This window comes from Xiphophorus couchianus, chromosome 9 (genome assembly GCF_001444195.1).
Source record: "Xiphophorus couchianus chromosome 9, X_couchianus-1.0, whole genome shotgun sequence".
In the NCBI taxonomy this organism is placed as follows: Eukaryota; Metazoa; Chordata; class Actinopteri; order Cyprinodontiformes; family Poeciliidae; genus Xiphophorus; species Xiphophorus couchianus.
In genome coordinates this window covers 22,493,732-22,518,768 of record NC_040236.1, presented here as the reverse complement: position 1 = coordinate 22,518,768, position 25,037 = coordinate 22,493,732, and the positions used below count along the sequence as shown (strand labels likewise).

General features: G+C 39.7%; 1 protein-coding gene across 1 annotated transcript; it reads right to left on the bottom strand.

The window, feature by feature from the left end:
* Positions 1-23,834, bottom strand: gabrb3 (gamma-aminobutyric acid type A receptor subunit beta3). Its single transcript, XM_028028365.1, has 10 exons — positions 23,755-23,834; positions 23,582-23,673; positions 23,373-23,440; positions 11,490-11,710; positions 10,278-10,360; positions 9,735-9,872; positions 8,669-8,821; positions 5,580-5,824; positions 4,224-4,307; positions 1-2,074 (listed from the first exon to the last, which is right to left on the bottom strand). The coding sequence occupies exons 1-10, from the start codon at positions 23,832-23,834 to the stop codon at positions 1,727-1,729; spliced, it is 1,512 nt and encodes a 503-aa protein (XP_027884166.1). The 3' UTR covers positions 1-1,726.
* Between the last annotated feature and the right edge of the window lie 1,203 nt (positions 23,835-25,037).

Sequence of the window (25,037 nt, the reverse complement as noted above, 5' to 3'; positions counted from 1 at the left end):
ATTTATATTTACTGTATATTCTAATGTTGGCAATGATATATGCCAGTTGCATTTAGCTAAACATTTTGGTTGTTATTGGCTTGGCATTCCTTCGATAATGAATACCTTACCTTTCCAGTTGTATGTTGTATGTTACACAAAGCAAAAACATAGGCTATACTTTGCCAGGTGTTGAACAAACATGTTATATAGTGTAAGTTAGCATCAAATACATAATGACATCAATTGTTTCAGGTAAGACAGACCAAATTAAACCTAAGGGGTTTTTCACACAGATAATCCATCATCTGTAATTTTTTTTATGTAAACATATTTCCAAGCTTTCTTTGTCTGATGGGCTGAGAATAAGAAAAGTAGGAGTCAGTAATGTGCTGGCTGTGATCGCCCTTTCTTGCAGTAACAACAGTAGGAATTTTAAGGTGAAGTAACATGTAACAATGAATATGCTTTTACCCTGGTACATTGCATTTCAGAAAGTTTGCAGAGGTCCCAGCGAGCTAAAGAGCAAGAGAACCGCTTAGTGATATAAACTCCAAAGCAAAGCAACGCCAGACGTTTGGATCTTTGGCAACGTTGTCGCCGACTCTCACCCGATTCTAGTTTTTACGTAACAAGCTGCTGGCTCTCCTTTCCTTGCAGAAGCGTTCAAACTTCCCTGAACTTCTCACCTTTTATCACATGCCAAACTCAAACGTTATTTGATTTTATTGGGACTTTATGTGATAGATCGACACACTAATGCCCTAAACGAAATTGGAGTACAGTCTAACCGGGAGTCTTGGTTAGTAAACAGAAACCATGTGTGTGTAATTTAATTTCAGTATGAATCCAGCTGTTCCGTGAAGAAGTTTGTTAGAGAATGAACAGCGTCATGAACACCAAGGAACTGCATACGAGATTATCTGGATGCCAATCCTGAAAAAAAAAAAGAAAATCTGTTTAAAGCTACAGAAAATTTGAAATTGGAAAAGCGGTTCACCCTCCAGTAGGACTTTGACCTAAAACATTCAGCCAGAGCAACAATGGAATCATGTAGATTTTCAAAATTGTTTTTCTCACCCCTAAAATGTTATAATTTTGTGCATGTTGGTCTATCACATAAAATAAATATTGACACATTCGACTCTGTGGTTAAAATGTGATAAAATGTGGAAACATTCGAGGGGTTTAAATCCTTTTGCAAGGCACTGTAAGACTCATCAGTGACTTCACTAGACGGGATTTCACTTGTACTGAGCTAAAAACCACAATATTTCTCCAAAACATCCAAAGATTAAGACAGATTTTAGTCTGCAGGTAGAAATCCGAGTGTCCACATTAGCCAAAGTGAAGACTTGTAGACACACAAAGCCTCATCATTGTTATAAAGAGACCTGCGATAATGCGATCACATTAAAAACACCGGTGTCCTAGCAACAGCATCTCCAGCGGTGCAAAGATGTTTCGTCTCCCAGCTGTTCACAGAGTCACAGCAGAAGGTGGCGGTCTGTACACGCAAGTCTTTTTTTTTTTATTATCCCCCGGTAAAAACCCACGTGACGTCGCGCAGTCTGAGTGGCGGCTCTCTCGGCCAAAGTCTGCACTCGCTACGCCCAGAAATGTTTGGGATTTTTACCACGTTAGGGGAGTTGCATCAAAACGTTCCCTCCGATTCCAGAAGCGGACCGAGACAAAGATGGGTTTAAAAAAAAAACAAACAAGAAAAACAAAACAAAACCACAGTGTGTTAATGGGCGTAATAAAGCCAATAGATGATGTTGAATAGGGAGAAGGCGGAGGGGAATATAATCCGCGACCACCTGTCGATGGCGTTCACGTCGGTGAGGTCGGGGATTTTGATTTTGAGCTGCGACGATCGTCTCCGCAGGCGGGTTTTTTTGAACTGCGCGTTCCTGTCCAGGCTGTGGCGGCCCGCTTCGTTGGGCGCGCTGGGCTTCCTGTACTGGACCCCCGAGTTGTCGAACGTCATGGAGGTGGAGTTGTGCGTCTCGCTCAGGGTGGTGGTGACCTCGTTCCTCCCCACCTCGTTGTGGATCTCCAAGGACGTCAGCAGAATGTTCCCGTGGGAGTCGACCTGGGAGAAAACGCAGACGGCAGCCGGGTTAAAAAAAAAACAAAACCAAAAAAACCCGGCCTCGATGACATCACAGACGGGATAAAACGCAGAGCGGCCTTCGGAGAGAAGGGTTCCACTGTCCCAAAGTTAAATCACTTCACACAAATCAGATCAAGGTTGCACTGGGTGACCCTGTTACTACTGTCATGGCGAGTGCAGCTTTCCACACAGGAAGAGCTAAATCACAGGAAGCCAAGATAAATACAAAGGGCACAACGTTGTAACGTAACAAATTCTACACTGTCACCTTCCTCAAATAATGGCCAAAAGTGTTGTTTTTGTTTTGTCTAAAACATCTTTTGGAAAGAAAGTACGGTGGCCGACAGGTGCAAATGCGCAGCAAAAGAGAAAACATGCAAACAAACAAAATATTAAATGCGGCAAGCAAAAAGCGAATGAAATGCAGCAAACAAAAAGAGAGACGCAAACAAAAAAGAAGACACCCCCGAATGAAATGCAGCAAACAAAAAGAGAGACGGAAACAAAAAAGAAGACACCCCCGAATGAAATGCAGCAAACAAAAAGAGAGACGCAAACAAAAAAGAAGACACCCCCGAATGAAATGCAGCAAACAAAAAGAGAGACGCAAACAAAAAAGAAGACACCCCCGAATGAAATGCAGCAAACAAAAAGAGAGACGCAAACAAAAAAGAAAACACCCCCGAATGAAATGCAGCAAACAAAAAGTGTTGAAAACGGAAGTGCTCCAGACCACTAGGGGGAGTCAAAGAAAATAGTATTCATTTCTATGGGACCAGATGCAAGATTCAGAGAAAGAAATTTGAAAGAAAGTAAAGGTACGTATAACTATATTTCTCTTCAGAAATATAGTTATACGTACTATATAACTATATTTAGTACGTATAAATACTATACGTACTTATATTATAAAAAGATACGCCGTCTTTTATAATATTATAGAATAACAGAATAATTTATGGGTAGCGTGATAGACTTTGTGTCAGTCATACCGTTCTGGGCTCGGTCTCGACTCTTTGACTCCCCCTAGTGGTCTGGAGCACTTCCGTTTTCAACACTTTTTGTTTGCTGCATTTCATTCGGGGGTGTCTTCTTTTTGTTTGCGTCTCTCTTTTTGTTTGCTGCATTTCATTCGGGGGTGTCTTCTTTTTTGTTTGCGTCTCTCTTTTTGTTTGCTGCATTTTATTCGCTTTTTGCTTGCCGCATTTAATTTGTGCGCGTGTTTTTTGTTTGTTTGCATGTTTTCTCTTTTGCTGCGCATTTGCACCTGTCGGCCACCGTAAGAAAGAGATGGTGATTTATTTTTAAGTTGTTGACAAAAAAGAACTTTTGGCAAAAAATGACTTGGGTCATTATTTGAATAAGCTGATGATTTATAAGACAAGGTAAACTGACACTCTTTCCATTCCAATCTGGTATGACTCAAGTTTATGATACAAATGTATTTAGCAATGTGTAATAACTGACTCACTTTAGCAATATGGGCCAATTTGGTTAGTAAAAAGCTGTACAAGTACCGTACATAAATTTATTCAATTCAATGAAGAAAATCACAAACAAAAAAAAATAGCTTTAAACAAAATACATACTTAGTGATTGACAACACGCAAAAAAAAAAATCAGCTTAAAGCAGAAATTTTGTTTAGTGTTTTAAGAATATGTTTTTTACACATTTGTTAAAATATGACAGTGACAGTGTAAGATGAGACAGATCGATTTCCCTGGTGGAGGAAATCTGAAGAAACGCACCGCCTCCCAACCAAACAGAAGAGCCAGGAGGAGGATCTTAGCGCTGTCAATCAACTCAGGTACACGGTGCTAACTGAGCTAATGGCAGAGAAACAACTTGCTGTTACAGAAAAAGAACATTCATCTGTCATCATCGGTGGCTATGCTAACTAGCCTTAGCATTCACAACAGGCTCTGCTGACAGGGAGAAGCGGTAGCGTAGCAGTAAGCAAGATTGTGATCGACAGCGCTAAGACTCGACCCCTGGCTCTGATTGGCTGTTTCTAGCTTGCACTGAGAGAAGGCAGATGAAAGTGACATAATGCAGCTTTAAATTGGAACTGAAACATGTTTTTAAATGACGGTTTTTAAAACCCAGCTGGCTGGGGCAGACGCTCACCTGACGCGAGTGACGGCGGCTCTGAACCTGATTGGACTGTTTAAGAGACGACGAGGTCTTCCAGTTGACTCCCTCCGGAATGGACTAGCCAGACGAAAGAAACAGAAATAATGTCCTCTGAGTTTTGATCAGGTAGGCGCTGAAGGTTCTTATGGCATTTCAGCTTTAAAGGAGTCAGGAAGGCCACCCAATAGAAGATTCACACTGGGACGATTGAACTAGAGTCACTGTTACTCTTATGTTTAAAATCTCATTCCTTAAAATTCTTCTTTGTGGATATTTTCATGAATAATGTACTTACAGACAGAAATGTACATAGATTCATCACAGACATGAATCCCATTCAATCTGGTGGATTCATTTTAACAAACTACTTTCATGAAACAAGAACTGGATTCAAAAGTTGTGAATTTTCCCTAAATTATACGTACAGGATTAAATATATGCAAAGGCATCATAATATTTGGTTGAACGCGTTTTCAAAACCACACACACACACAAAACCTCATCGATGCTCACTCGGGGTCAGTGCGACCCCCACCAGAATGAGGAACGGCTAAAAAGCTTGCAACATTCAATTAAGCAAATAATAGTGAAGGCGATGTGTATGTAGATATTAAGCATGAAAGCATAATTCTGACCCTGAGGATATGAGACAAAATTCAATCAATAAAACAGTTTTTAAAATGTATAGAAGTTTGGTGTTTCAACCTGGAGGTAGAAAGAAAGGCACAAATGCATAATTAATAGCCTGAAATGAATTCATGGCCATACCCACGATTTGTTGTCAATGGATATAAACCTCTGACCTCTGACCAGAACCTTATGATAGTCCGTCCTTCTGTTACAACTAAGTGTGTGCAGTCTCCATTGTCACTTTGGCTCTTAACCTACAGATAAGATTATTGCTTCCATGCTGACTTGTAAAGATGGAGGCTATATGCCTGCAGCAGTAAATACCAATCAACGGTGATGACAAAGCTTGAATCAGCAGCTTAAATAATTTGCTGCACAAACTCTGCCACCATAAAAAATAAAAAAAAACAACCAACGCAGTCAGGACTCTCCCACAGCAGAGACTGCAGTAAGTTAAAATTGTAAATGAAGCAAATCATTACCATTTAATTTTTTTCCGTCCATTTGTTTTTTGGAAAAAAGACATCTACTCTAACCGCAAGTTGCTGTAACTTTATTAACGTTAATGACTCCAGGCTGAAGCAGAACAAAGTACATTCAAATGCATTTTCATTTTTGCTATTGCTGCCAATATTGGATTCCACGTAAAGTAAAACAACAACAACACAAGTAGCACGATGTTGGCAATTTCCACTTTGTCATCAATTTGCTAATTCTCACCTTGGGTTGGTCAAACCTGCCGCGCTCATTATTTGCCTTCATCGCCTTCAGAGCCAGTTTCTTCTGCATCTGCGGACCGCGTCCGAAGAAGATGTAGTTGACGAAGGCGTACTCCAGCAACGCCAGGAAAACAAACACGAAGCAGCCCATCAGGTACATGTCGATGGCTTTCACGTAGGGGATCTTGGGGAGGGTTTCTCTCAGGTGGGTGTTGATGGTCGTCATGGTCAGCACGGTGGTGATCCCTGGAGGGAATCGCAGTCCGGTTAGCAGGGGAATCCCAAAGCAACGAAAATGTCAGCCTGGAGGCTATTGCCACTGGTCTCTGCGCTGCCCGCTCCGTCAAATGTTTTCTGAAAACCTTTTCACAGCGCCTCACTTTTTAAGCATCCAACTTGATATATAAATATAAATATATATATATCCCCCTCCAGGGGGTCTTTTGTGGGCTCTAGTGTTCCTTATATGAAAGTAGGCTGATAGGAAAGGGGGAAGTGCTGGCAAGATGTTTACATATAGTCATCAATGTCATGAATATCATATTCATCTAGAGCTATGAATTATTTACTTAAGCTATTCTTTTTTTGTGGTGAAATGATTATAAAACAACTGTAATTATGTTATTATTATTTTAAGAATAACAACTGGTCTAAATTTAATCTAGCTGTATTGGATGTAAATGTGCTTAATCTAATCCACGCATATTCAAAATTACACATACAGGCTCAAAAGTACATATAAATCAATCCCTCTAATATTTCTCTGGAACATTTAGAAGGACATTTTTCCAAATGCTACTGGTGTTGCAGGGCAATAAATCCACTTTATTGATTTATTCATCAATTTTTATTTGCTTTTGAAGACTTAATTTTTGGAAAATCTGGATTTATTTATTTTGCCCTCCGTGGGTTTCCAAGGTCCACCATCTTGTTTGACAAGCGTGTTGTACAGTTTGCATTTATTTGGACTTTGAATTTGGTCAACTCGCAGAGGGGATGATTGAAATTGGAGCCAGTTTTTGAAAATATGTTTTGTCAGTTGTAATTTATGTCAAAGCTGCAGTATGTAATTATATATATATATATATATATATATATATATTTTTTTTTTTTTTTACCTCCCCGTTTGCTTTCTGCTACCCTACAGTTAGCATAGCCTGTCATAAATGATCAGTATTGCCACCGATGACGGTGGACAAACGGTTTTCCTGTAATCTCTGCTATTAGAAAATTTAGCAGCGAGTACATAAGGGGGATTGACAGCGCTAAGATCCTCCTCTTGGCTCTGACTGGTTGTTTTTGACTGGAAGGGGTGCAGTTCTTCAGCAATAATAGCACAGAGAAGAGTTGAAGGAGATCAATGTTTTCACAGATTACCTGTCTCATAACATACGGTCGACATGGTGACAGTTTTAACAAATACATCGAAAACCATTTTTAATAAAAGTTTTATACTTTTATGAAAGTGTAGAAATCAGGAAAAAATGTAATAAAATCAGAAATATATTATATTATATTTAAGTCATAGAGCCCTAGTTATTGGGGGTGTGTATTGTATATAGCTGAATATATGTATAAAATGTGTAAAATATGCATAATATATTCATATTATATGTACAAATTTGAATGCATAGGAAGCAGAGAAAAAAATTCAAGCTTGTACGACCGATTCAGTTCAAGTAGCTCTTATATCATCATTATTCCAACATGGGGAAAAAGATTTTTTCAAATACATCATTAAAAGCCCACACCTAATATGATAATGATCCTGATGATGAGAGGATGCAATTTACTGTATATGATGCCAGATAACTACAGGTTCCCACCAGCAGTAGAAAAGAAAAAATTTGTGAATCATCACCCACACTGTGACTGAACTGAGACAGCTCAGCGACTAACTTTCACTGATCCTGCGCCGCCTCAGACCGCGGCCTTCTCCAGGAGATGGCACTGAAGGAGACGAACGGCAGGAGTCTGCTTTCCTACAGAGCTACGAGTCTGGGGAGGAGCTTCCAAACCCGGCTGTCCACAGAAGCTCCTGAAATACTCCACGTCGTCTCATCACTTTGTACGCATAGCTGAGATTTAATAATCGCTTGCCATAATGTGCTCTTCCTAACGCGGGGAGCACTTAGAGCGCAGCGAAGCTGAATGAGGGTTTCCATTAAGGCTATCGAGTTAGGAGGAGTATTGTGTTTTCAGAAAGCACAGCTGACACCGATTCTGGAACTTTGCTTCGAATGGAAACAGCCGAGTTTGAATTTTCACTCTGTAAGTGGAGGACTTTGAGCTTTCGGTAAATGTATAACTTTCTAACTGTTATAAAGACTCTTCCTGTAAGGATGTTCCAATCTGAAAGCACCATTACTCCCAGTGCCAGTAGATCAGTAGATCTACATGAGTATCTTATTACACAACAAGGCTGCAGCCTCAGACAGGCTGATGGGGACAAACAACTGAATAAAACATTTTTTTTTACTTTTTGTTTCCGGATTCTGATTTTAATTTCAGAACTGTATGTTTTTTTTACTCTAAATTCTGACTTTGATCTTCTGAATTCTGACTTTGATCTCTGAATTCTGACTTTGATCTCTGAATTCTGACTGATCTTCTGAATTCCGACTTTGATTTTCTGAATTCCGACTTTGATTTTCTGAATTCTGACTTTGATCTCTGAAATCTGACTTTGATTTTCTGAACTCTGACTTTGATCTTCTGAGAAAAAAGTCAGAATTTGGAGAGAAAAATTTCTTTTTTGTTTATTAGTGACCCTAATCCTCCTCGGAACAAATGCAAATGAACGATGAATGTATTATAACATGGGTTTCACATATAATATGTGAAACCATTGAATATTCTCTGTATGTTTTTCAATTTTACAGTGCTGATCTATATTGTGTTGGGCTAGCAATAAAATTCTAATAAAATACAGCTTGCGTTCACAACATGACAGAACGTGCAAAAACGTCAACGGATGTGAGTGCTTTTGCCTGGCATTCCTTTCTCTACTTACTGTACATTTTAATCTGTCTATTTTCTTCTCCAACAAACACCAGTATGTTAACATTTCCTGCTCGGGTCACATCATACCTAAAGCCACTCTGGCAGCTGAGGCGTCATAATTGATCCAGAAGGACACCCAGGACAGGATGGTGATGAGGATGGAGGGCATGTACGTCTGCAGGATGAAGTATCCGATGTTTCGCTTTAGCTTGAAGCTCAGTGACAAGCGAGGGTAGGCACCTGCAAGACAAGAGGAAGAGGAAGCAGCTGACTTTGATTCGCCAGTCACTTTGGTTTGATTTGAGGACTGGTGTCAAAGTTCTAAATACCCTGATTTAAAAAAAAAGGAGATTTGATCAAATAAGGAGCATTTAAAAGCTGGGTGGTGTTTTACATGGGTATGAACATCATTAAAAAAAGTTTATTCATATGAGTAAATCAGCTCAAACAGGAAAACATATACAATATGGATTTATTAAACACAGATTTTGGATGAAAACCTAATGTTCTGTAAGCCATAACCATCAATATGAACAGAAATAAACACTTAAAATAAATCGCTCTGTGTGTAATGAATCTGTATAGCACAATAAAGTTTCCGTGTGTTACTAAATAAACTCTTTGATGATATTTTAATTTATTGAGATGCATCTGTAAACATAACAGAGCTAGCAAGATTTTGTAGCCCTCTGTACATAATACATTCTAATTAACTGTGCAGAACAAGCTCTCCTTTCCTTCTAATAACAGAAAGAGACAATAATTTATTGCTGAAGGTAAAAGCAGTGTGATTATATTATACTATATTATTCATCAAGACAGACAGGGACACACACAGCCTCTGTATGCTGTCTCTAATCCTTCAAGCTACAAGCAAATGCCAGAGTTGGGTACTAACTAGTTACATTTAGCTTTAGGGGTATTACTAAGCTGTACTTTTTACTTTTACTTCAGCAACTTTATTATGAGGCAGTGCTACTCTTACTTGAGTAAAATTTCCTCTTTTTGCCTTTACTTGAGTAGAAATTTGTTGAAGTAGTGCTACTCTTACTCAAGGACAATTTTGGGTTCTCTACCCGCCTCTGGCAGAGACGCAATGTAAGATCTGATCTGCAGCCTTTGACCACCATTGTCCCGACTCCCTTCCACCTACCAGTGGAGAAGACCACGTTCCTGGAGACGAGCTTGTAGTCGACTATAGAGAACTGTGGAAGCTCGATCCGGGTCACCCCGGTAACAGCCGTGTCTCCCCCTTTCCAGTAGAACTCTATGTCGTCTGTGGTGTACCCGTCTGTGAGGAAAAACCAGGAACAAGGTGTGATTCTCATGAGGTGGACGGACAAAATGAATCTGTTTCTTGATTGACTGAGATGAAAATGGCTGCATGTGATCTATAGCTGTCAATACTTTAATGGCCGCTCAGATGGCAGCCTCACATAGCAGAGCTTGCTAATGCTAAAACCAGTCTGCATGGACAAAGTTTAGCTAGAGAGGCAGCAGCCAGTAATATCGCCCAGATATGACAGGTACATAAATCCAGAGCAATTCTGCTGCCTGTGCAGTTTCCGTCTCCCCCACGATGAGTGTAAGAGTCTTCTTTATGAGGCTCCCTGCACTCTTCATAATTTTAAGTGATGGGAAAGTGAGGCCATCTGCCCCTGTTTCTTCTACTAAGCAAAAGAGGCTCGAGACGTACAACTTTCAATCTCCAGAGTGCAGTTCTGTTCGTCCAGCGGGTAGCGCCTCAGGTCCATCATGCAGGCCGCCGTCGTCGTGATTCTGACGCAAAAACAGAAAAGTGGGGAGGTGATTACGAAAATCCGACCTCGAGCAACAGCTTAAGCAAAAGTAGAAGGGAGTGGGGCGCGACCTGACATGTTCTGGGTTTGCACCAAAAGAAGTCGGAAAAGTAGGGCTGGAACATATGGCTTAAAAATAAAATTCTTTCATTCCAGATCCAAATTACGATTTTAATAGAGTTTTTTCAAGAAAATACAAATTATGGAATATAATTTCAAAAGTGGCTTTTATTTCAGTCATTCCTTCTGTGAGTTGAACAACGGAGTAGAAGGGCCGGGCTATAGTGAATATAGTCATAATATTGGAAGAATAAAGACACAATTTTACTAGAATGTCTTAAAATTAAGAGACAAAAAGTTGCTTTTAATGACAAGCATGCTTCCACAGAGTTAAGTATTTACTTATCTGTAAAACTCATACCAAAGTTTAATTTCTATAACTCAATTTGTGTTGGAGTTGTCATATATTTACAACTTTATTCTACTAATATTATGACTTTATTCTCATACTTGAAAAAAATGACAGCCTAAATTAGGAAAACATGGTCGTCAAACAAAATGACAGGCCTTACATGTGCTGACATTACTCAGAACTATGGAAACAAAAAAAGCACATTGGTGAAAAAAATCCTGATTTTCCAAAAATGAAACGTTCAAAGAACCAAAAATTCAGCTTTTTAAATATACCAATTTATTGCCCAGACCTAGAGAAAAATATGTAGCAATGGAAATATTTCTTAATTGATATCATTTTAAAAGGGAAGTGTTATGTATTTTCAAGGCACATAGTTTATAGCGCAATCAAGAAACTATGTTACCTTAAGCTATTATAAAAGTACAATGTCAAACATGACTTAAAAGAAACTTGACTTAGAAAATTAATGCCTTAAAATTAGGCCTCTGTCTCTTTAAGAAGCTCTTGCTCTTTCGAAAACTTCGCCTTCAGCACATTATCAAAACAGCGTTTCTTCATTAAACCTTTAACAACATACTTAGGAGTAGTGGACTGAGGAACAGACGCTAGTCCTATCCTGAATAAACATGTCAAAACTGCTAACTTTAAACAATATTAGATGTGTGTTCTCACAGAAAGACCTAAAGGCTCTCACCTGAGTCCGTAGAGGACGGTTCCATCCGGGTGGAGCCGAATCATTCGGTTCTTAACCGTAACCCCGTGCACAAAGGATTTCTTATCGTTGAGGAAGTATGTGTCTGGGACCCAGAGCTGGTCAGCTACTCTGTTGTCCAGTGTCAGGTTGAGGGGAATCCCCACATAGGCCAGCCTCTTATCCCTCCAGTACTGCTGGAAGTACATGGTCAGTGTGTAGTCCTGTGGTAAATAAAGGAATGCAGTCATGTACCTTAAGACAGCACAATGGCGTATTAGTGCCACTGTAGACAGAAATAAAAGAGGAGTAAATTTGCTACAAAAAAACTCAGAAATTTTTAGATGAATCGCAGAAATTCAGCATATCATGATTGCAGCTTGGTGCCATTTCTTTTTTATTTTTTACAGGAAAGAAAAGTGATATTTATGGGAATAAATCTGCCAGGAGCGATCATATTTTCAGAACCAACACAATAAGAAATCAGAGTTCCCCCCAGTGTATTATAAGCCTGGCGGGCCACCAGGCTTTAATTGCGCCTCCACCAGTCTAAGGATCATTTATTTATTACAACATTTTTATACATCACTAACTCCATAACCACTGCCTGTTTTTTTTTGTCTACATGCCAACAGCTACAGCCCATAAACTGACAAATCACAGCTAAAGGATCAAAACATTTTGGACACTGTAATTAGGATGAAACAGCTGAAGTGCAAAAAATTGATATTTATTTTAATTGTATTGTTTTATGTTTGCGTGTTTTTTAAGACTTTACAGTTGGTGTTTAGGTATTGCTAAAAATGTCTTCCAATAACACATAATTACCTGGCCATATTTCCAAATTTTCAGTCAACTTTAAACATTTTTAACTCAAAAACAGACATTTCTCTATTGAGAGTGGATGACCGCCCCACCAGGCTTAACAAGGTTTCTGGGGGAAACTCTACAGCAATCGTTCACAAGCTTGGAAGACAAACTCTGACACAACACAATCAATTCAGTTTGAAGCTGATCAATAATGTTTTTTTTTTATATCAATAGATATTATTAATTACTACCAGCCATACCTGCAGAGGCATGAATCATTCACGCCTCTTTCGTTTGCAGAAATCTACCATAAGTTCATCCATCAAACACAATAGCTTCTCCTGGCTCTTAATGGAGCTCTTTACAAACTCTCTTGGTTTTGTTCTGCTGACTAATGCTCTCTTAAATAAATAAGCAGGTCTCGGGAAATAAATAAAAACACAAAAATGCTCGCTGAAGTGGCACATTTACAGGATGAAGCGTTGCAAAAAACGGGCAAAAATCTCACACCGAAGCAGCATGTCGGGACGAAACGACCCGGACGTAAAAAGCCCGTTCTCTCCAGGGAGGACTGACGAACTTCCAGCTCGTTTTGAGCTGAATGAATCACACTCCGCGATCTGAGAATGTAATATGATCCAGATATAGTCCTATAAATAATTCAGCCCGTGTACAATAAGTGTCTCTTCCAGTGTGTTGAAAGCTTGTCCCTGTTTACTGTGCGGGATTCATTTGTTTTATTAAACCACACAGCGGGCGTTTTCATCTGTCAGACTAGATGATGGCTGTGCAGTGGATCCACCGTATTTTCTCGAAACCCGTTTCGTGCGGATGGGGTTATTCAGTTGTTTTTCCTCCCTGTTTAGAGATACTCTTCCCCCCCCATCCGGACTCCCTCACGGCTTCTGTAAAGGCAGGACGCCGTTCTGCATATGTGGGTTGATGAATCAGCGTTGCACAACAGCTCTTGCGCTTCGGCAAAGAAGTTCTACCAACACACTCCTTCCACGTCTGGGTTGTGGCTATTTTAAACAGCTTAAGATCTTCAGATCCCACTTCAGCAGCTCCCCTAAAACGATACCTCAGCTTCTCCGAAGCAGGAGCTCCAACATATCTCTTCACTGATCTGGTCCGAGTGGGATACAGTCCAGGCCTCGGTTAGTCACCACCGAAAATCACTTTTTTCTCTCACAGGGAGCCATGAAGGGTTGCAATTTTTTTCCTCCCTTGATACCGAACAGTTTCATTTACTAAAAATGCATTCTTAGTTGTTTAAAAAAAAAGAAAATCAGGAGATTTTTTTTACACCCCTGATACACAAAGTACAAAATTTGGAATTTTCTAACTTCATTAACTTGGGTGTGGTTTGTAATTATTCTCCACACAACTCCCTTCAGAAAAGTGTTTTCTCATCTCTATCCAGTCTTGTTTATTCTGAAATCCCTACATACATTTTAGGGTAAGCCCTGTCGTTTGCAGAAGCTACAAGGTACACTGGTCAGATCAGACGAGACACCCTGAAGACACCAGGCAGCCTGACAAATGCTGCATGGGAGTGGCAGCATTTGTCAGGCTTTATGATGCTTTTCATCAGTTGAAAGGAAAGTGGATGGTGTGAAACAGGGAAATAATGGAAGAAAATCTGTAAGTTAGTTATTGGTTAAACACACCACCAGAGCTATAATGGAATGGTTTAGATTAAAATATAGAATATCACAATCCTGGGAAAACTTAGAAAAACATTTGATAATCTATGTTCACAGGTATTTTGTGGGGTGAACAATTCAGTCTCTAGATTAGTCAAGTTTATTTTATTTTAGAGCAGTTGTTCTGGGGTTTTGGTTATGTCATTATCATTCCTTGTTCCTTAGTTTCTTCCTTTGATTAAAACAGCCTTGTTTCCGTTTTAGTTCATTTCTATTTAGTGAACGGTTTATCGTGTTTATTTTCTCCTTGTGTCTCCTAGACTTTCTTAGTTTCCTCATTATCTCGCCCTCGCCCCGTGCTGCCTCTCTCTCGCAGTCTGATTTCTGCTGGCTCCCCTCACACCTGCAACCCGTTAGCTCATCAGCCCCTGTCTGTTGTTCCGGCATTCAGCCTCACAGTACAACAGGGAGGAGTGAGAGCGGGGTTAGTTCCCCGTTGTTCCTGTGTTTTTGTTCTGTTCTGGCAGAACAAAATCAACCGATTTTATTATAAAATGCTGTAAAAAGAAGAAACTTCAGACAGCGTCTACTTGCATGTGGTTACTTGCATGTGGGTTAGTTATGGGGAACACTCCGCTGAAATGCATCAATGGCATTCTTCTATAGCAAGTTCGGCTTTTATTTTAGAGGAAAACATGGAGCGAGAACCTGAGACGGAGATCAGCAGTGTGAAGTCCAACAATGCACTTCTTAGTGCACACAAGTAGGACAGCTAAACACTAAAATTAGGCCTTTTAGCTGGGTCAAAAGAGGCAACGGCCCCACTGTTAAAAATGGCGTATTCCCAGTCGCTGCAGGGACGAACATCAATGTTCCCTCATTTTATAATATCCTTATTAGCTTATTCTGTATTATTATTATTCTTAGTAAAAGAAACAACAGCGCCCATTTAGGTGCTAAACCCCTATAATGGAAACATCTTAGTGTGTAGGAAATTAGATTTGACTCTGTCATAATTTCATCTCCTAACTCAAGCAACATTTGAGAATGATGACTATAAATGGAGTTCATTAAATGAAACCGGAAATTGACAAACTAATAACCGTGAAAGACAACATCTGTATTAAAACTGATGTGTAACCAGATTTCAAGAGTCCAAACAGCAACAAACCCTCTGAGGAGGGAGAGAGAGGCGGCCCTTGTTAACACAGTGCAATGAAAACAGACTTACGCCCAGCAGATGTCTGCTGCTTTTGCTTTTTAGTTCAAACTTACTGCTTCTGATAAACAAACGTTTTCATTTTATTTTATTATCATTAAACATAGTTTGAGTTAATACAAAATGCAGTTTACAAATTAGACTTTCATCTATTCACTGGAATTAGCTCCATGAACCACATTATTTTGAGTTTAATTTTACAAGCTACCTGTTTACCTCTGGAATGAAGAAACTTGAACAGAACTTGTCTGATAACAGGAAGTCTGCAAAAACATGCCAAAAAGAAAACAACACGTCCAGAACTCAAGAAAAGATAAGAAACATAAACATTGACATCGGGGAAGAGTTACAAAGTGATTTCTAAGGCTTTGGGACTTCTGGGAACCACAGTGAGAGCCTTTACTCACAAATGGAGAGAACAGGGAACCGTGGTGAACACTACCAGGACTTTCTGACTGTGGATTGGAGTCGTTGATATCCAAGGTTCTTAGAGGTAGGGGGCTGTTACATTTTCACATACGGTAGGAACAGGTTAGTTTAGAAATGTTTTTCTAAAAAAAAAAAAATCAGCATTTTAAAAACAATATTTTGTATTTACTCGTATTATCTTTGTCTAATATTAATGTTTGTTTGATAATCTGTAACATTCAAATGTGACAACAAACAACAGAGAAGTCCATATGAGGGTCAAGCCTTAACATGAACATGGCCAAACCATAAAGGAGATTAAAGGTGTTTCCACACCTGATAGTCTGACGGACTCGGTTCAATTCAGGACCAAAACTGCAATATTTGCTACATTCTCAGTTGGTGTCGTTTGCTTTCAAATGGTAAAGCCTTTGAAAAAAACTGTTCCACTCCTCCCCTGTGGTGGCGCTGCAACAAGAACCACTGAAGGAAATGACACAAAAACCTCTGAAGACGACATGAGCGCAACTTCATTCTTCATGTAATGTAATCAAAAACGGAGTAGCGTCAGATTTTATCAGTTGTAGGATTTCTCTTGTCTTTGGCGAAAGACCACAAGCCATTTCTCGAGCTAGCACTAGACCCACACGTTTCTGTTGGTTGTATTTACCCAGAATGCCCTCTGCTGTAGTCCACTTCCTGCTGTTGGAGCGGTCTCTGATCCACTTGATGTTCACATATACATTCGAACTGCACTAGAATTCACCTCAACCAAAGAGAGACTTAGGCTTTTAGGCAGACTAGAGTTAGCTTTTTTGGTTTGATTGTGCATTCGCATTTCCCCAAACAAATCGGACTTTCTAGACAAATGACCCAGAGTTTGATTAAAGCAGACTAAACAAGACTAGTGTGAATGTGTCCTAAAGAATAATGGACGAACATAAAACCTAAACTAATGCAAGTGCACTTTCTGTAAAATATGCATTCCTTTGCATTACGTGATAAGTGTTCAACAAATAAAGCACCAGTGATGACAACAAAACTCCTAAGACTTGCCACATACTTCAGCATCACCTTCACTTTGCAAATCAACGTTAACACAAACCTTCATGCAATCTAAAAATTGCTTACAAACACAGATATTCTAAGAGCTGAACGTAAAAATGCCTGCAGACGGACTTTGGTTTAGGCTGCTGTTTGTTATGCAGGCCACAGGGGACACTGAAAAACATTTGCTTTTTCTAAATGAGTATTTTTTGATACATGATGAGACTAAATGAGACCCGGTGGGAGGGTGAGCCCGTCATCTTCAGTTTGGAGAGTTCACTATCTCATACTCAGACATGGTTCCTGCGTGCCAGTCAAACACTGTTTATGTCGACTTAACACCGCCGTATCAGCTGGGAGTACAAGAATAGCACTCAGTGTTCCTGCCCTGTGTAAGGAGTGTCTATCATCGCTTCACGAGACAGTCAGATCTTCTCTGTAGGATTCAAGTGCAAGCCAATGGCTTTATGTGCATTTGATGATTTCTACCTCTGCATCCATTAAATTTCTTTCTGTTACATGAAGTGGACACATGAGGTCCAAGTTTTAACTATTTATAGTGAATCTAGCTTTTTCGGCCTGGTGTAAAGCTGGATAATTTTATTCAGCCTCATTACGCTGACTAAAAACAGAAGTTAAACATCTGATAGAACTGGGTCTTTAGAGGGTCTCGTGGAGCAGATCAAGGTCAGCAGCATGCTACCTCTTTCTTTATTTGGAGCAGGCCATACAATAAACAAAGCTACTAAGTAGAAATTGTTAAGGTTTTTTATAGTACAAGCACATTTTCCCATTTATATTAGTAGAAAGGGTTGAAAAAGTTGACAAGTTATGGTTAAATATAGAGCAAAGGCTGATTTGTTTCAAATGGCTTTCCTATTTGGTGCAGGCTGTACAAATAAAAGAAGCTACTCAGTGGAAAATAACGGCAAAATGTCTGCTTTGATGGCTAAAAGCTGAGGTTCTGTTTCTTTCAATGATGAGTAACTAGACTGAGTTTTTCTCTCAGTGGCGTTTTAACAATGTCATGCGTTCTGTGGTTGATGGACAATTAGTTTTTAACTCTGTTTTTATATGAATGTTTCTTGGGTGTAAAATTTAATGTCATAATGAATATTCATTGAAAAATAAATGTTAAAATCTAAATTCTTTCATTCCTAGTAGCTTTGTTTTTTTTCCTTCCTTCCTCCTTCCCTCCCTCCCTTTATTTTTTCCTATCTTTCTATCTTCCTTCTTTGCTTCATGTGTAGCAACCACTATAAATGCTAAGGCTAGCTAAGGCTAGTTAGCATTTATGGCTATGCAGCCATAAGTGCTCGTGTGTGGCTAGTTGTCTGTGGTAAATATGGCCACAGATGGAGGCGTAAAAACTGTTTTCCTTGAACGGTAAGTTGTTTTTTCACCATTAGCATTGATTGACAGCGCTAAGACCCTCCTCCTGGCTCTGATTGGTTGTTTTTGACTGGGAGCGGTGCGTTTAATCAGATGGTAATAGCACAGCTCGGGGAGGAGTTTGATCTTTTCACAGATTATCTGTCTCATATTACACCGTCATGACATGGTGACAGTTTTAACAAATATGGAAAAAAGATATTTTTGCAAAAGTTACATCCTGCAGCGTTAAGCACCCTGACAGAGTGGAGTTAAGGGGGTTTCTGTTCCTACTGGCTCACATCTTAGCATTGTGTAACGGAGTGTGAAACTCTGCATGTTGCTACACCAGGGTTTCTAGCTGAGTTCTTCTTACTTTATGAGTAGTTGGAGCCTGCAGCTTTTTACCGCTTTGTGTGTCTGACTTATTAACTGAACCCCCTCCATTAAAATCCTGGAGAACATCTGTGGTTTTTAAGGGTAACGCTTCCTTCAGGCAGAAAGTTGCTTTGTGTTAAAGTGTCAAAATGGATGAGGACGTTTTAGCACATGATGGATTTGCCTTTCAGCTGACTCATACTGTGCCGGTGTGTAAAAAACACCTCTGGGAGCTTTACTGGATTAGGAGCTTCATGGACAGGGGGGCATTTCTGCACTGTGGGTAAGATCTAATATAGTTGTATTTGTCCCATTTCTTTTGTCTTTTATTTGCCAATTATGTAAAGTAAATATGAAGTAGGAATAGATATAAGTAGCAAATATTGCAGATTGGAAGTGTTCTTTTTTTTGGTACCTTAATAGAAAACAGGTCAATTGCTATACATGGTATAGAAACATGCAACTACTTGCTTGTTTCTTGCCAATTACTTATCATGTTATGTCTTGTATAGGCGACTTCATTTTTTGTCCGTCTTGAATTTGCTGTTGTTCTAACTCTTCAGCATAATCTATGTTTAAATTGGACTACGGCTTTTCTGCGTTTGGTCAGGATACGGTGAAGTTCACTCTTCTGCAGAGAGGCTGCATCAGACAGCAAGGGACATAATCAAAAGTCAGATGTCTTGAAGCAGTAGTCATGTTTCTGGCTAATCACAATCCTTAAGGGAGCAGTATTATGTGTCTTCCAGGCATATAGTGCTTTTTTATAGCACAATAAAGTGTTACCATGTTACTCAGAGTGGTTATAAAAGTGCTGTACATGTATATTATATTACTTTAAAGAAATTTGAGTTTTTAATTCAACAACTTGAAATTGGGCGTGTGTCTCTTAAAGAAGCTCCTGCTCTTTCCGAAACTTCACCTTCAGGAGTTCATCACATCAACTAATTAATTGATTAATTAACATGTTTTAAAATGTCCTCCAGTTCCTGTGTTAAATGTTCATTAGAATCTAAGGTTTACTCATCTGGGAGAACGTGTTCTTGCATTATTTTGCCATTGACATTATATCACTTGAACATGGTCTCAAAATAACAATATTATCGTTTATCGCAATAACTACTGGGACAATTTATCGTCAGGCAAACTTTGTTACTGTGACAGGCTTGCTGATCTACCGATTCCGATTTTGGCAGATTCTTTTGTCTGAAAAGTTTCTCGACAAAGTAACCAAGTTAGCAACACGGGAGTGATTACTGCTAACCGCACACGTGCAGATGGGTGGATCTGTCAGTCAGTCCTCTCTGACTGACAGACTTTATAAACAAACTAATGGTAAAATCATACATATAGTAGCTGCAGGCATTAAAAATAAAAGCCTATGTTTTGAGGTGGAGTTAAAGCAGCGCTGTCAGTGATCCTGTGTGTTTGATAATGTATAGCCCATCAAGATGCTGAGGCTATTTTTAGCTGCCTCACGAGTCAGAAGACGCAACTCCATTATCGCTAACAGGGCCGGATCGTTTTTAACACATGCTCAAGGGCCATTTGAGGGGATGTAGAGGGGTGGGGGGGCTGTTATCTTCTAGATGAGACCATTCCTCAGGCTGGAGGGGTAGATGCACTTCCTGGGTCCCCATCTGCATGCCCGGAGCCATTAGCACAGACAGTCTGATCCGATCACCACAGACGAGACGGCATCCTTTCACATGGCCCAGCGGACAGCGAGAGCCAAGTTAAAAGTCGGGGTGGCCTTTGCTTTTATCCAGTTAAGCACTCTTTTTTTTTTTGATACATGATGAAAAATGTTCAGAATAAACCAGTCGACGATTGATATGAATGCAAATCTGCGTATCATTTTCAACATATGCCCACGATGAATCAGGAATACATAACTTTGCTGGAGTGTTAAGTCATTTCCTGTCTGAATTACATTTGGTCTCGTGCAGGGTATTCACAAAATCATAAATCATCTGCGAAGAGTCAATTCTATTACAGTTTCTATTGCAAGTTACCACTGTAACGTTTGCCTGTTCTTTTCATTATGAAACAAACTTTTTGCACTTTAATTACTGTTAAAACTAATTTGTTGGTAGAAGTCAACAATTTCTTCTAAATCAAATCAAATGTAAAGTATATAGTTAATAATTATTGAATTTTTCTTTGGAATCAATGAAGTATTTTTGATTGGCACATTGACTATATGCCAATAGTCAATACCGCTCACATCCAATAAGTTTTCTATCCCACACAAGTCATCATGCACTGTCTACTAACAAACAATGCACCAATATAATAATTGTGTATATATAATTCCAGTAAACTCTAATTAAACACTTAAATAAATAATTAAAAATAAGAGTTAAAACAAACTCTATCAGATCAACCAGCCGCACCAAATTGAACTTGTCATAAAATTCCTCTGATGTTCTGACTTGCTCAACTCAGGTGTGATGTCATTCCATTCCCAGATTGGGTTATGAGGCACTTTGACTGCAACATGACCTAATCTCAACCCGGAACAACTTCAACTCCTAATGTCAGACTTTATGCCTACGGCATTATGTACCCTTTAATCAAAAAAAGGCTCAAATCTAAAACTTGATCTTGATTTGCAATCCATCTAAAGCATTGACCAGCCAAGAAAAAAAAAGTCATTAATGTTCAATTTCCACAATGTTTTGTAGAAGCTCGAAAAAAAATGAAGTCTGATAAGGATTTACAAAAGAACAAAAAGCTTAAATTAAATGACTTTCATATATGAAAGGCTAAATTATTCTTTGAGGTTGAATTGAATAGATACAATTTTTATTTTAAACTGCAAAAATTCGCTTTTTCTCATACGTCTCGTATTTCGGTCCAGAGACGTTGACGGATGCTAATGTGAAGCAAATGGCAACCAGGATAATGACGGGTTTCAGGACATAAACTATGAATTATCTATATTCCTCTTTGAGGTTTGTCATTGGTTTTCCTTTAATGCGTGTTTTCCGTTTGTGATGTTTGCTGATTCCACCTCAACTGGTTATGTGACATATCAGAACAATAGTCAATTGAATGACATGCAAATCCAATGTAATGCACATTTACAGTGAATAAACAGACTAGAGGGTCATATTGTGGAGATGGAGGAGGTTTGGCGGTGCTAGCTACTTTGACTTGGTGATTTTCTTGGCACTTACAGCGGGGTGGAGCATGAGTTCTGCCAGGACATGCAGTTGGTGCTTGTAACTTGTTGCTAAATTATTCATAAACCTTTGTAGTGCTCTGGCTACAAACGGCTCAGGGGCTAGGATTGCAGCAGGACAGAATTCGATTAAACACCGCTGATGATTAAATGTGGCTCAAACATGGAGGAAAACAGGAGGTTCGAGTCGTTTCGCATGCGACGTGTTATAATCAGCCTCAAAAACTGCTGATCTACAGGGTTTCTCCCGTCTCTCACGTTTACAGAAAATGCTCTGAAAAAGAGAAATGATCCAGCAGCAGCTACGTGAATGAGAATGCCTTATTGGTGTCAAAGGTCAGAGGAGAATGGCTGACTGGTTTGAGATGGCAGAAAGTCAACAGCAGCTCAAGAAAAATGAAAAGAAAAAAGAAATCCTTGTTACGATAAAGGTGTGCAGAAATCTCATCTCTGAACACACAACACTGTGACCCTGAAGCAGATGGGCCACAGCAGCATCTACTGCTACCAGCAATCATCTGTTCTACTGATTACCAACATAACATTTCTACTGTTGAAATTTACAATTTTAAAAGAAAATTTCCATTAAAGTCATACCGTTTAACCGTAATAATAACAATAAATAGGAATGCGGATTCTCTAATGTTCATTAAAACTGGGATATTTCAGCTATTAAATTGCACCAAGTGTTAAATGCACCTGGTTTATTGTCCGTCTGACAAATCATGAGAGGTTTCTTAAAGATTTCTTTTTGTCTCACCGCATGCAACAGCACAATTCAAATCTTCTGCCTCAAAATCACCCTGACAGCTAATTCTAAGTAACTTTAATTACCAAGTTTGCTTATTTAAGCTGTTTCTAAATTTTCTTGGACTGTCAGCATCGTAGCAGAGGCTCTGCTTTTAAACTCGGCCGGACAAAACAACGTACTTTTTGTAGTCTGTCAAACGTCTACCATGTGAAAACAGGAGGCAGCAGATAAACATAGACGGAGCTTCCTGAAAACCTTCACAATAAGAGCCTCAAGAACATATGAAAATACCAGTCATTTTGTGCTCTTTTGGTTCTTTTAACAAAAACATAATATTTACAATGACGATGGATTTAGCTACAATAATCATAAATCTAGATGTTCACATTGTTATGCTCCAAATGAGAACAGACCACAGAATCAAAAGATCACACAGCCTGACCGAAACTGGACGATGACAAATTGTTCAACATTGCCTGCTTTAATGAGTCAAAACTTCAGTGATATTTAGATGGTAGGCTCAGATTTTGGCATAAACAACAGGAAGACATGGACTCCCTTAAGCTTACATCAATGGTTGCGGTGTAATGATATGGGGGATAATTTGCTTGTTTACTTTAGACTTTGAAAACCAGAGCCTACATGAGACTTTTCACTGACCATCTTCAAAGCAGATACACAGTTCCTCCAGGCATTTGCTAATTGCTGCTGGCTAGTCTGAAGGAGCTGAGCCGTTGATCTGAGGCAGAGTGCTGCTCTGTGAGGCAGAAGCTTGTAAACCTCAGAGGAGGAGCTTCATCTTCGCAGGTGGCACTCAGTATTTCTCAAGCAATTTGCAAAGCTAAATGGTTGCCATGGGAAGATGAAAGGATTTCTCAAACACGCATGAAAGAATCAAGGTAACATTCTAGGTATGTTTTTGATGAGGGAATAATATAACATGATGCAAAGCTAAAAAAAAAAGTCGATTTTACATGATACTGCCCATTTAAAACTCAGTTCCAGCAACTCGACCCATCTCACAGAATGTGGTCAAAGTTTAGCTCAAACAGTTTAGGTATAAACTTACCATATTAACTTCTGATACCATGTCTATGCTAGCCACATCAATACTCATGCCAACAGCAACCGGTGGACCTAAAATGAAAACAAACAAAATACAATAAAATAATGGAAAAATTGTTAACAGGGTGGCTTATCAGTCCTAAAATTAAAAGAACAGTTGGAGAAAACATTGACATGAAATATAACAATAGCAATAAATAGCCTGAGTCATACCTCCAAAGTCTGGCCGGAGACGAATATCATATCCTTTCAACAGTTTGTCCACAGTTTCTTTGACAAACGACATGTTTCCCGGCTCGTTGACGCTGAAAAACAACACACAAAGGCGGTCAGTCCTGGTGGAGAACACGTTGGTGTCCGGCTGGACCCCCCACAGAGACTCTCACCTCTGGGCGCAGCACACCACAGCCACGACCAGCGGCAGTGAAACGGCGTCCAGCAGCCCCCTGCCCTGGCTCCCCCACATCCCTTATGGACTCTCTCAGTGATTTTTGCTATTTTTAATGACCAAATGAAGGTGCGAGTGAAGCTCCTAGCTAAGGTGGGAGTTGTTCCACATCACTCCTGCCTCTGTGTCAGTCTGTGTTGCCAGCCTCCAGCAGACACAGGCGCGGTAACCTGGACGGTCCGTCCCTGTGTGAGACGACGGCGGAGCCGCGCACAGCCGCCCCGCGGTGGCCGCTCCGCACTCCCAGCATCATCCTGGGTGGAGGCTGCTTCCGAGCACTTTTAGCGCGAACTACGGGGAGTTTTGTCTGGTGTTCACTGTTGGCGCTAAAAGTGCTCTAATTACAAGTCATTCTCGGTAAAAAAAAAAAAAAAAAAAAAAAAGCCACGGGAAAGGGAAAAAGAAAGGCGGCTGAAAGGAGTTTTCCAGAGTTGAGAAAATGATGTAAGCGCCATGTCTAATTATTAGAGCACGTGACTCCAGAAATCTACAGCCGCAGTTTCTTTGGACCAGAGCTGCAGATGCTACGGGACAAATTCTCATGACATAGTGAAATCATTGTTAATGTACAGGCTCAGAACAAGAGTCGGTAAAAGCTGCAGTGCTGCTTTTAAGTCGACGCCTCCATGTGTATCTACTTCTGTTTATTTGCAAAAGTTATTCGCACCTTGCAATATTTTGTCCCGTTACAGCCACACACTGCGGTGTATTCCATTGGGACTGTGAGTGACGATGAAAGGGAAATGATGCACATTCAAAAATGTTCCACAAATAAAATCTTGTGCTGTGCATTTGCATATTGCCTTTCTGAGTTCAAACTTTCTAGAACCACACTTTGCTTCAACTGTATCCGCAATTTTTCTTTTTTTCTTCTTCTTTTTTTTGATGCATATGTCTACCACCTTTACACGGGACAACTATGAGTTATGCACTCCACAAATCTGCCTTTATGGAAGAACAGAAAGAAGAGAGCCGGCTGTTGAAAGCCAGTAGAAGTTCTTGTGCACTTTGGACAAACCATAGGGGACACAGCGGAGAAGTGAAAGTACATCAACTCTTTCAGAACTTATGCAAAGTTCAATGTGTGGGTGGGGGGGAAAAGTACACTTGAAAATTATCCTAAACATTTCACGCCCACAGAGAGCTGGAGTCGGAGAGGAATTTTGGCCGGGCACCAAGGGCCAGATTTACAAAGATGTTGGCCCCTGGGCTGGAGCCAAA

What these genes read in the sequence shown, in the direction of transcription:
- gabrb3 (XM_028028365.1), bottom strand. Translation starts at nt 23,834, where the DNA reads ATGTGGGGGAGCCAGGGCAGGGGGCTGCTGGACGCCGTTTCACTGCCG. An exon ending in TCTCCGGCCAGACTTTGGAG is followed by an intron (nt 23,441 to 23,581) that starts GTATGACTCAGG and finishes TTTTCATTTTAG; the next exon opens with GTCCACCGGTTGCTGTTGGC. An exon ending in ACCGTCCTCTACGGACTCAG is followed by an intron (nt 10,361 to 11,489) that starts GTGAGAGCCTTT and finishes TTTTTGCGTCAG; the next exon opens with AATCACGACGACGGCGGCCT.